The sequence below is a fragment of the Rutilus rutilus genome (assembly GCF_951802725.1).
Source record: "Rutilus rutilus genome assembly, chromosome: 23".
Taxonomy (NCBI): domain Eukaryota; kingdom Metazoa; phylum Chordata; class Actinopteri; order Cypriniformes; family Leuciscidae; genus Rutilus; species Rutilus rutilus.
The window spans coordinates 18,883,806-18,896,110 of NC_140233.1; the positions used below are offsets into that span (position 1 = coordinate 18,883,806).

The 12,305-nt window shown below is 34.8% G+C and overlaps 1 protein-coding gene across 4 annotated transcripts in view; it reads right to left on the reverse strand.

Annotated features, from left to right (window-relative positions):
- The window catches only part of tjp1b (tight junction protein 1b), a 131,477-nt gene extending 123,679 nt beyond the window's left edge, over window positions 1-7,798 (reverse strand). For all 4 annotated transcript variants that reach the window (XM_084397019.1, XM_084397018.1, XM_084397017.1 and 1 more), the window contains exons 1-2: window positions 7,281-7,798; window positions 3,798-3,927 (exon numbers count right to left, since the gene is read on the reverse strand). In XM_084397019.1, coding sequence (XP_084253145.1) covers window positions 3,798-3,927; window positions 7,281-7,701 — 551 coding nt within the window. In that variant the 5' untranslated portion in view covers window positions 7,702-7,798. The remainder of the gene's footprint in view (window positions 1-3,797; window positions 3,928-7,280) is intronic.
- Window positions 7,799-12,305: the final 4,507 nt, after the last annotated feature.

The following is a 12,305-nucleotide window of genomic DNA, read 5'->3' on the forward strand; positions in this document are numbered from 1 at the left end:
CGAGACAGAGTTCTTTATTAAATTAATAAAAGACAAAAGAATGACAGAAATACTGGATTCTAAACCTCAAAGAAATGCCACAATCAAGAACTCGGAGCAGAAATGAGTGAGAAAACCCCAGAAACACCTCATGTGCCGCTCAGAGTCTTTCCATTAATGCTTGGATAACACGCCTACGTTTCCTTCCATTAATAATAATAACGTCTAGTGCGGTACGTGGCTGTGAGATATATATATATATAATATATAAACTTACCAACGTCTGTTGCCATGATTTTTGGAATGACTTATCGCGCGAGAAAAAAAAATCACGTTTTAGTCGCATAACATCGGTTAATGGAAACAGCATCATTTCGCAATAGTTTTTTGTCGATATTTAGAAAAAAAAAGAAAAAAGAAAAAAAAAACCTTCGCAAAGGTTTTGCGCAAATCTTTAATGGAAACGCGTCTACAGATTCAGAATTCCTCAAAATGAATAAAAACAGTGAAATGTAACTCAGAATATTACACAAACCAGCAAAAATTAAATGTTAAATTACACAAATATACTTTATGTATTTAATCTCACTTTATTAACCTTTGCTGTCTTTGCTGCTGACCTTCGACGATCCATTTAAACCATAGGAATAAGCAAAAATTACAGTAGTTAAATATCACAATTGTGCATGTTCAATTTTTTTGTTTTTATTTTAAGAGGATGCGTCTGAAAGCTTAAAAATACTGCATTAGGAGGAGGCTTTCCAAGGTAGGAAGGCATCAAGGCAATGTTAGCTTCACAACGTACGTTTTTGACCATTGTGTTCCACTAGCGAGAAATTACTATTAGAATTTTAGTAAATACATTTTAGCTTAGTTTTAGCTTAGTTCTCACTATTGTTCTGTAGCTCATTAAACCGTTGCATTGCCTCAGCAATTGCATTGCCTCAGGTGAGAAAAAGTAACATAGAAGTATTGTAACGCATTACTTTCCATACAAAGTAACTAACACAATTAGGTAGGCTACTTTTAGAGACAGTTGTCGGTACACGATCCGTTCCACCTGCACGATCCGTTGCACGCATGCGCGTAATTACGTACGTTAAATAACAGGTTATTTGGGTTATTATGGACGTATTTTGTTATTCTGTGCCATGATGAAGACAGAAATATTATGTCGGTGCCTGTAACAGTTTTATACACTGCTGTCACGTTATTTGAGCTGTTTCTGGATGAAGGCAGACTGCTGACAGTGAGTCATGTTGACAGAGTTCAGGGAAAACTTCCTAATGTCAAGTTTAAAATGAATACGCGCTTAAGGTGCGTGACAAAAACACGCGCACTTCAGTTAGTGTGATTCAAGTGTTTACATGGTTAAACACGGCGTACGCCACCTGTTTTAATACGATTATAGTTGATGCCATTATGAGCTTATCACATTATTAAGTATTGTGTTTACATGAGGTAAAGCATAATCGCAATATTGCTAAAATCCCATTATACGCATGCGTAGAACGGATAGTGCAGGTGGAACGGATCGTGTACCGACAGGTGTAACGCAATATTGTAACACATTACTTTTAAAAGTAACTTTCCCCAACACTGATAACCACATGTTTTTTTTCTGGAAATTGATTGTTTCACACCGTTTCATGAGAACAAACTGTGAGAACAAACTTCCATTTTTAGACTGTGCCTAAAGTGGGAGAAAATGGGAAACTACTGTAGAAGTAGAGGTGTACCGGAAGCCCACCCATACGGACCAGTATCTGTTTGATTCATACCACCCATTAGAACAAAAAAGATGGGTGTGATTTACACTTCGCAATTTGAGCAGAAAGTCAGGGAACAAAAAAATAACTACAATAACTAAAATAACTACGTTAAACATGCACTGAAGGACTGTGGTTATCCAGACTGCCATTAGGCATTTATTAAAAACCTATTCAAGACGAAAAAGGGGGGTGAAACAATCAAGTTATAATCAACTGAGGATGGTGTTTGGATGAACACCAAAATGTCTTGTCATTTCTTTTTATGTAGTCCAGTGATTTTTAATAAAGAGTTTAATTGAACACATAGTTTAATCAAACATTGTGTAGGAATTATGGGGAATGAAACATATTTGTACATATTGATTTGTACTTCACAATTTGGAACCAATCCCAAAGGATCCTAATGCAATCCTAAATGAATAAGTTACGTTAGCGGTTAATAAACAGAACTGCATGCGTCTCGCGGAAGAACATTGTAGCCGGAGCTACTTCTCTCTGTTTACGTCTATGACGAGTCACGAAGGTACTGGGCTACTCCTCAGCGGTACCAGTCTAAAATAGTCCCAATATAAACACTTATTATAGGTGTACCGTAGTGATTCAGGATAAGACAAAAAAAAACGGGTTGGAAAATGAATTCATGATGTACTCGCTCGTTATATAATTTTTGTACATTCTGAACACAAAAAAGTTACGGACTGCAGCTTTAGCTATATCTATCATGACACCTTTTGGTAGTTTAGCAAGCTAATGGATATGACAATGTTAATGTATTTGGACTTGTACAGAGACTTGCTACTGCCAATACACACACAGACACGCTGCTGTGAGCAAGCAAGACAACATGCTGCTGCACAAATAGCCTAGGCCTATATGAAATGACCCATAGCAGATCTATACAGGTGGAGCTGGGGAAGATGGAGGGTTTCAGAGGAAATCTGAAAGCTGCAAACTGCTACAGTAACACTTAAATGTTAAATGGTAAGGACCCATCAGCCTGCACCAGTTTCATAACAGAACCTATTTCTATTACGAACAGTGTTATTTTAGTATCATTAATATTTTGAATTAACTTTTACAATTAAAATAATAAAAAAAAACACTGAAAAATGTCTAATGTCCTGGCAGAAAATTAGTAAAATAAGATTACTCTTTCCAAAGCACTTACAGCGGCTGATACACGTTGCCTTAATTACTACATGTATATCTGCAGTTAGACAAATAAAGAAATGCCATTGAAAGGGCACAGAAATGCGGACATTCCTTCAGGCCTGATAAGCATCCCTAACAGAAAAGGTCAACGTCTCCAGAGACTCTAGAAATACGGAAGACTGATGAGAAGGATTCACACATCACAAGAGACAAACAGCAGCATCCTCAGCATCTCTGCCTATCTATCCAAATGTGTTGATGCCATCAAAAAGGCCCACTTTGCCTGATCTCGCTTTATTCAGTTTTTTCTTTCTTCCAAAAGCCACTCCATTGACAGACTGAGGCAAATTAAAGGTGATAATATAATCCTATAACCTGCAGTTTCAGAACCGCTATTAGGACCCAATAGTATTTTTGTGACAGCAAAACCTAGCCAATTCTACTCTAAAGGACACCTGAGGGGTATTTGAAAAAAATAATAATAAGGTTAACACGATGTGTAAATCCACGATACGTGTGATGAGAATGTATGAGGTATACAAAAGTTGATAGGCAAGTAGGATATTCGGACCGAATGCAATGATTGGACGAACATTTTATGGTTCTACACCTTCCACATATTATATACACATAAATACATTTAGACCACTTGACTTAGTGATTTCTATCAGGATGTGAAGACACTTTCAACCAGCATAACAAATCACCAACCCTGCCTTTAAAGTCAAATGACTCGCATTAAACCAGCAGGTTAAAGTCTGAGCTCTACATAGAACTAGAGTACTAGGCCATTTCAGGCTCTCATTCACTCGTTAATGTAAAACAACACAGAGGGAGCTGGAGCGGACAGATTGCGGCAACAACTACAGCGTAGGCGATGATAGGATATCTTACCTCGTGTCAAAAAGTGGGTCTGTGTACATAGGTGGCAAACAAACTGTGTCTTGTCCCTTGGACAGAGCGTTCTCTTGGCTGAGAGCTGGTTTAGTTTGTCCTTGCTTCTTGTTTCCTCCAGCTGAGCCATCTGTGAGGGAGAAACGTCACAGAGAAACTACACTTTTAGGAGACAAAAATCTTTCAGACACCTTTGGAAAGTTTACTTTGACTTCAGCATCTGAATAGTAATGTAATGAGAATCATTTTCTACTCTCACGGAATCATTTGAAGTATTTTGGAGCGATTTTATTAGTCAAGACAAACATGTTCCTGGATCAGCGTCCATTAGCCTGTGGACAAACGAAATTGGCTATCAAAATAGTTTTTTTCAACAACAAAAAATGTCATTAAAAATGCTATTCATACAATGAATTGTCTACACTTTTATGATAAAAATGAGTTCATTTTGATATTCTTTCCTTATTAATATTTGAACAACTTTTGTCAAAATCAAAGGACAATCCATGCAGTCATTTAAAGAAGTGAGCATTATTTTATAAAACATAAGCAAACACACTTACCATCTCACTAGCTCATGTTTACATTTCTAGCGTTTTGAACGTATTGAAAATATAGGCCTATATAATATAGTTTGTTATGTAGGCTAATTAATGAAAGTTATGTGAAATGTTAGCAAAAGTCTTTACGTGTGTTGTTATGTTGGACGGCTGTTAGGAGACTGGTTCAAAAAAAAAAAAGGTAAGTAAAGAAATTAAATAAGTTTATGAGAAACAAAACGTAGAGTTTTTACATTGTTTCTAAATCCGAGGCTGTGAAAAACACTGCTGGTCATTATGCCGAACACATAGAGCGCCTCCTTCAGGTTTCAAATCAAACTGCTACCGTTGATATACAATCACCAAGCGTCTGTAACACAAGATTGAGAGTTTCATTGCTAAAAACTTTGTACCAAGGTCTTCTATAAGGGTAAAGACTGTAGATTAATTGCATGAATAAATCATAAGACCCCCCCCTAGCTTTGAGTAATAGCTGAGCTATACTGATATGTTGGCCTGTTTATCATCCTCACAATAATCTGTCTACATTAAAATGCTAGATTAAGCTAAATTAGCTAACAGGTTTAACCTAGACAGTTTGAGGCCATATGCTGGGTTTGTCGCCCAGGCTAGCCGGTAATCTCCTCAGAGGGGCGGATTTAAGCAGGCTATTTTCTGCCAGCTCTTAGTGGGACGCACTGGCTTAAACTGATCTCTCTGTGCCGTAGGGCCTACAACTACACTTTAAGATTAGATTACGATAACAACCCTCAGCGATTCGCAAAAGGAGTTCGTGAAGGTACTGAGGCTTTGCATTTATGCAGGATCCATATTTTCACCCATGAAAACCTCATTTACTGATGTTTATTTTTATTTGAAAAACAAAATCAAGCATTCCCCTACAATTCCTGTCGTCACCCCTTGATATGGCACAGCTTATCTATCTATCTATCTATCTATCTATCTATCTATCTATCTATCTATCTATCTATCTATCTATCTATCTATCTATCTATCCATCCATCCATCCATCCATCCATCTATCTCTCTGTCGGTCTGTCTGTCTAATGAAAATGAAACCTATATGGAGTATTATTTATAACGTTTGTTTTGTAAAAAATAATTCATTATATTTGCATTAATAGGCCTAATCATTTTATGACTTTATTTTCATCTCTATTACAGTTTTTTTTACAGTCACTATGGGAACCTCGCACTTTGGTCACTTTTTCCAAACTTTTTCCATTTTTTTTAATCAACAGAGCATTACATTTCAAACTGCACTAAAGCTGCAGTTGTTGCGTAAAAGGAGGTATTTCTACCTGATTCGACCTATAAATTATTTTGTTGTTGTAACCTAATTCAATCAGGTTTATGTAACATAAAACAAGGGAATGCCGTTTTTACTTAATTGAGTTACATTGACCCAATATACAATTTCCAATAAAGCTTAAGATGGACACATTCAGCACATGCGCACTACGACTGCACCACACCTATAGAGGGCAGTATAGTCATGATTCGGGACATCTTGCTTCAATGAGCAACTGTGATTTGAGGTTATTACACATTATGTTGCATCAAAGTGAAAATCACAATTGACATTATAAAACAAACATACACTAGAAAAATGATTTTTGCCTCTTGTTCAGTTTAATTAATTAAAATGAGCTAAAGTAACACAATTAAAAATGTTGTCACAACTTAATTTTATTATGTTCAATCCCCCTAATATATTTTACTTCATTAATTTGAGTTAAAAGTACATTTATAATTTTTACGTTGCAAAGCATGCTGGGAACTACAGATCCGCTGCACTGGGGTGCGTTTCCCAAAAGCATTGTGTGGTCGCAAGTTCCATTGAACTCTATTGGTTGAGACAGAACATGTGAAGATATAGTTGGCTTTGGGAAACGCACCCCTGGGCAGTGGATCTGTAGTTCCCAGCATGCTTTGTAAGGGACTGCATTAGGAGAGTAGATTTAGAAGAGTAGCGCCACTACTTGAAAATGACTAGAAAATGACTTAAAAAATTTGGTAAATTTAAAAATGTAGTTTGACTAATGTAATGAAGTTAAAACTGCTAGAGTAAATTAATTTGATCTAAACCAACAAAATTGTTGACTCAACTAAACTGATTTATTTTGAATATTAAGTTGTGTTTAAACATGTCTTCAATTAAATTAAGTAAGGGTAATAAAAAAAAAATGGTGAGTGTAATTATATCAAGGTGGAAAAGGACTTTCATCATGTAAAACAAAAAAGATTAAAATAAAACGTATTAAGTAATTTTACCCTGCTGGAGAAATCATGTTATATACTGACAGTTATGCTTCAGTAAAACCTTGTATTCATATACTTATACTAGTAAGTGTATTATTACAATAATTGTATTATTTATTTTTTATATGTATTAATTATAGAATTTATTTAAAGAAATAAATATTTTTTAAAACAAATAGCTATTTTTCTTTCTTTAAAAATAAATAAATTAACATTTATTTATTTAAATAGTATATAATATACTAATAAGTATATTATTATAATAATTATATTATTTAGTTTTTAAATTTATTGATTATATTATTAATTATTTTTAAGTAAATTATGAAATATTTCAAAAATAGTTTTTCCTGCTTTCATTATTTATTTAAAAAATAAAAAGTTTTTATTCATTTTAAAAATATTTATTTATTTAAAAATAAAAAAATAAATGTGTTCATTCATACAGGATATTATTTATTTTTTTATTTAATAATTTGTTTAAACAAGTAAATAAAGAAATATTTAAAAACATTTTTTAATTCATTCATTCATTATTTATTTATACAAATATTTATTTTAAAAACTTATTTGAAATACATAAATACACACACACACACACACACACACACACATATATATCTAAATAGTCAGCTCACTAGTTTCTGAAAGTCTGATGTACCTTCCCAATCCAGCAGGAAGCAGGTAAGCAGGTGAGGACACACTTCTTCCAGCACGGAGCAGAAGGCGTTGAACGCACACGGGCCCTTCTGGGACAGATGATCCAGGAACAGCTCGGCTCGTTTCTTGCAGGAGTCTTGACCCAGAATCTCTTTGTATTCCCCAAGAGAAAACACTTTATCATACACCAGGTACGGCAGCACCTTGTTGACATCCAGTTCCTTCAGAATCATCTCCCTGTTCTGTTTCAGGACCTTGGCGACCCATTTCTTTCTCCTCCTGGTGACAGGCTTTCTTCCTTTAGTCCTCTGTCTTTTATTCTTCTTGATAAACCACTTCTTAGTGCCACTTCCAAACATCTTCGCATTGAGGATTCCAACTAAGACGTCTTTAACAGTACCATCATAGAAAGGAAAGTGCATATTTTTTACAAACAATACACGATCATGCCTACATGTTCTGTGCCTGTAAACACAGCATTTGTTGTGACACCCAAAGTGTCTGGAACAGCAGGACAATCTGGACAGACACAAAATACGTGCTTGGTACTTACAGACAGTAATAGGATTAGCTTTGTCTTAAGCAGACGAGGTTAGGTTGCTCTGTCTATTGCTAGAAAACATAAATGTAGGCCTATATGAAATCTGACATCTAAACATAACTGTCAAAAAAAGAGTTATTAGCCTAAGCATAATTAACACACTTCATTTTATATTTTCTGAATATAGTCAGTAAATATAATGATTGCAGTAGCAGACTCTGCCACCAGAGGGCGGTGCAGTTTCAGTCTTGACTGTTGTTTCCTGCTGTTCATTTGTCCAAGGTTACTAAACACACAGAAAATATCCGAGACTGAAGAGTGTTGAGACCATGAGACTGAGAGTGTTGGCCTACATCGGTTATACACTAGGCCAGGGTGACCACCCGTCCTGCGTTGGGTTTCACCGCACAGCATTTTCACCCCTTGTCCCGCACGTATATTGAGAAAATGTCCCGCATTTTCATAAGTCTGTTGGTTTTTAATTATCAAATTAAGAAAACGTGCATGCGTTATTTTGCCTTTTTAAGAAAGTATTTTATTTATTCTTTTTGCGGCGTAGTTTTTCACCTATATTTAAAGTCCACATGAATTCAAAATTGACCATATTTACTTTGTTTGCCTAAATTGTTAGTTTTGTGGTGAACAATTCATCCATGCAAGTCAATCCACACAAAATTTTTTTTTGGCTTTGTAATCTTTAATCAAAATCTGAAAATGCCCCTCCCCTCTGCCTTGGAGGACCTTCTCTGATGACGTATGTTTGACGGCTTGGTTTGGGCAAACGCTTAACCACTCCCCTCAAACCGTTAGTCTGCTGAGCGAGAGATGGAGAGGAGGAGCACTAGAGTAAAACCCTGCCCTCTGTTCAATATTCCTTTTCACTGGGAAATACGTCACAGCACTGGAGAAAAGTCGTTTGCAACTTCCGGTTCACGCGGACTTTAACAGCGCTTCGTCAGAAGTACAAGTTTTTAAATCCTATCCAATGGTTGAAAAGAAAGGAGTAAACACGGTCACTCGTAGGCTGTGATGGCTGTCAATCAAAATGTGGGGCGGTGATTCGTTCCATGTGTTCCCTGTCAGAAAACAAATGGATAATTCGGTAAATTAAACATTTTATTTAAAGGGGTGGTATAATGCCCTTTTCACAAGATGTAAAATACGTCTTTGATGTCCCCAGAGTGTGTATGTGAAGTTTTAGCTCAAAATACCTCACAGATATTAAAGTTGTCACTTTTTGATGGTGAGCAAAAACGCACCGTTTTTGTGTCTGTCCCTTTAAATGCAAATGAGCTGCTGCTCGTGGCACAGAGGGCGGAGCTTCAAGAGCTCATGTCCTTTTACCTCACACCCACATACACTGAACACTTCAAAAACGTTTAGCCTTTTATGTTCAAACCAAGTCAGAAAGATGGAGAGACTCAAGAAGAAGTCACAACATGTAGACAACATTTCTGAATGGTTAGTTGATGAATTTATGTAGCTATGTGTAGTTTTCTTCTAGTCATTGATTAGCATATCTGTCTTGATAATCTATATGTGCGTTCCCGGGGGCGGGTTTATGTAAATTTTAGGGTTACTGATGTCACTAACAGGGAAGGAATGTTGTGTAGTCCTTACCAGCCGTTTGTTGTAGTCCTTAAAAAGCAATTTCTATAAAAGAAAATATCTCCCTTTGCTTTGAACTTTGAGCATTGTAACTTTGCAGATGTTGTTTATGCTCAAACTGCAACATCACACACTAACTAAAGTTAGAAAAGTGAAATCATATTCAACCACCCCTTTAACAGAATTTATTAACTTGTTGCCTGCCGTGGTTGTTTTAATTCACATCCTTTCTAAAAATATGAACGTTTTTGGTTTAATATATTTTTAATATATAAGACTGTCAATGAACTAATTTCATGTTGTTTTATATTTTATTTGTTCATTATTTATTCTGTTGGATTTTAGTTGGACTTGGTCAGAACTGTTGCGAAAATAGTATCTGCATGATGGTGGTCAACCTATTATACACGATAGAATCCATTGTTATTGATTTTTTATAAAACTTTAGTAAAGTTAATGCATTAACTAAGATTATTAAGTCAGGAATAATTGACTCCGGCCCATTGAATTAACTGAAAATAATGCATAGCACAAGGCTTAATTGTAAAAAAATATTATATATATTAATTAACCTTATAAATCAATTAAACTATTTAACTGTATGCGATAACTAATAGTAAAATGTTCAGAATGTTACCAATATATTTTTTGCAATTTGTTTAATAACTTTAGGTCAAACGGTGTTGTAGTTAAATGGATTTACGGTAGCCTATTGGATACATTTTAAGTTCTAAAATTATTATAAAAGTTATAAAATGCTCATTTAAATGGGTTCAGTACTGTATATTAAAAATATCAGATTAATAATCTGAAAAAACATGCCTTGTGCATTATAGGGAATAATATTCGGAGTAATTTACAGTTGGTTTAATACCTTTAGGTCAAACGGTGTTGTAGTTCAATGGATTTACAGTATTTCATACATTTTAAGTTATAAATTATTATAAAAGTTACAAAACGCTAATTCCAAAAACAGAGCCTTGTGCTATAAAATGGACATTTTCTTAATATTTTACTATTAGTTTGATACTATAATTGATTTATTGGTCTAATTATTCTTCCCTCAGGTCATTTTGATCCCGAAACTAATTTGTAAATATTTTACAAAAAATTTGTTCACCGGCCTTTTGTTGCACTTGAACCACGAATACACAAAAAATTGACTGGATTCGAGGAGTTTATGTGGTTGTAATAAATAAAGTAACAAATCATTCCCTCGCGGTTCAATCTGACGCGAGGAATGCTTCAATACACATAGAAAAACCTAAAACGAAAAATGCTAAAACTTAACTCGCAAATAAAACTGAATGTCTAACGAATCTCAAACGTCTTTCCCGCTATGGGAGAAAGAGAGTGCTTTCCGTGCACAATAAAACATGGAAATAATTCGTTGTTTTTATCCTATTGTTGACTATATTTATTCGCTTGCTCAGTGTCGTTGAGGGTTTGGGCTTTTTTTTGCTGTTGTAAGCTGTAAGGACCTCGAGGTGATATGGAACTGTCATGCGGTAATTAAAGAACTAATTAAATACAATTATATGACTATAAAAGCTATACCTTTACTTCAGTAAACTTCACGGAAACATCCGTAACCATCAGCAGTAAATGATGCTTGCTAGCAGACGTCAAGCTTGCTGATAACGTGATGTTATCTGTATTATTTTAGCATGTAACCTATCTCTTTACATCCTCCCTTTCAAATAAACATTATGCTATACCTCTGACTCAGATATGCAGTTCCAGTAAGCACTATATAATGCCAATACAATAGCCTACAGTTTAGAAATTTGGCACCAATTTAGGTTAATGTGTTATTCAAGTTGTAAGCAAGCTATACTGAATTTAATATGTCTAACTAAATGATTAACAGGGTTAATTTGTCCAACCCTTACTAAATGTTATGCTATAATGAGACAACATTGTCACGTCTTATAAAAGGACTATGGTATTACCATCAGATGCCATCATTTTACCATGATACTGCCACTTTTTTTCATTAAATTTCTTTTCTTTCAGTTTTTCACTTTTTTTCACATTTCATTATTGTATTTAATAGCGACCGATTCTTTGACATTGATTTTCCCACTGCCGTGGAAAGTGAATCAATCGGGTAATATTCTACTGAATTATGTTTCAGGATGCATACGTGACGACCCAACCCTCAGTTATCAGTTCCACTGTTTCACTAAAATGTTTGATAATAACCTCCTCTATTACATCATCAGGTTTCTTCAGGAAACTGATTAGAAGATTCATCCCCTTGTCACTAGATTTGGGTTAACATCATTGCCACTGTAAATTTTTATTGTTATATTACATCTTTACCTACAAAATCATTAACCATTTACTTCTTGAAAGTCTTCGCTTATGATCGATGCTTGAATTGATTCGTTTTGATATTTCTTTCATGGTGGCCATTAAACTTCAAGTTTTCATGAATGGTTACAGTGGTTTCATTTCATTTTTATATATTTTTAATGCCAAACTTGTGTATTTGTTATTACAAAACACACACACATACACAGATATGTGTGTGTGTGTGTGTGTGTGTGTGTGGCTGTGTGTCCAGTCACACTAATGTGACATTTCTGCACGTCTGCCACTTCTTCCCGTAAATTGAGAAATTTTTATGGAAATGAGTCACACAAGAGGACAAAGGAAACAAAGCACAATATATAGCATGTAAATATTCAACTCTTTTATTTTGTTAATATTATTCTATTTAGTATTTTATTTCACATATACAATATTGTCCAAGCGTGATGTCTGGTCTAGGAAAATTGACATCTTCACTCTTTATTCAAATATTTTTAAACATGTGGTAAAGATTTTTGTAATGCATTTTGTGTAGTTGGAGTCAATTTTTTTATTTGTGAG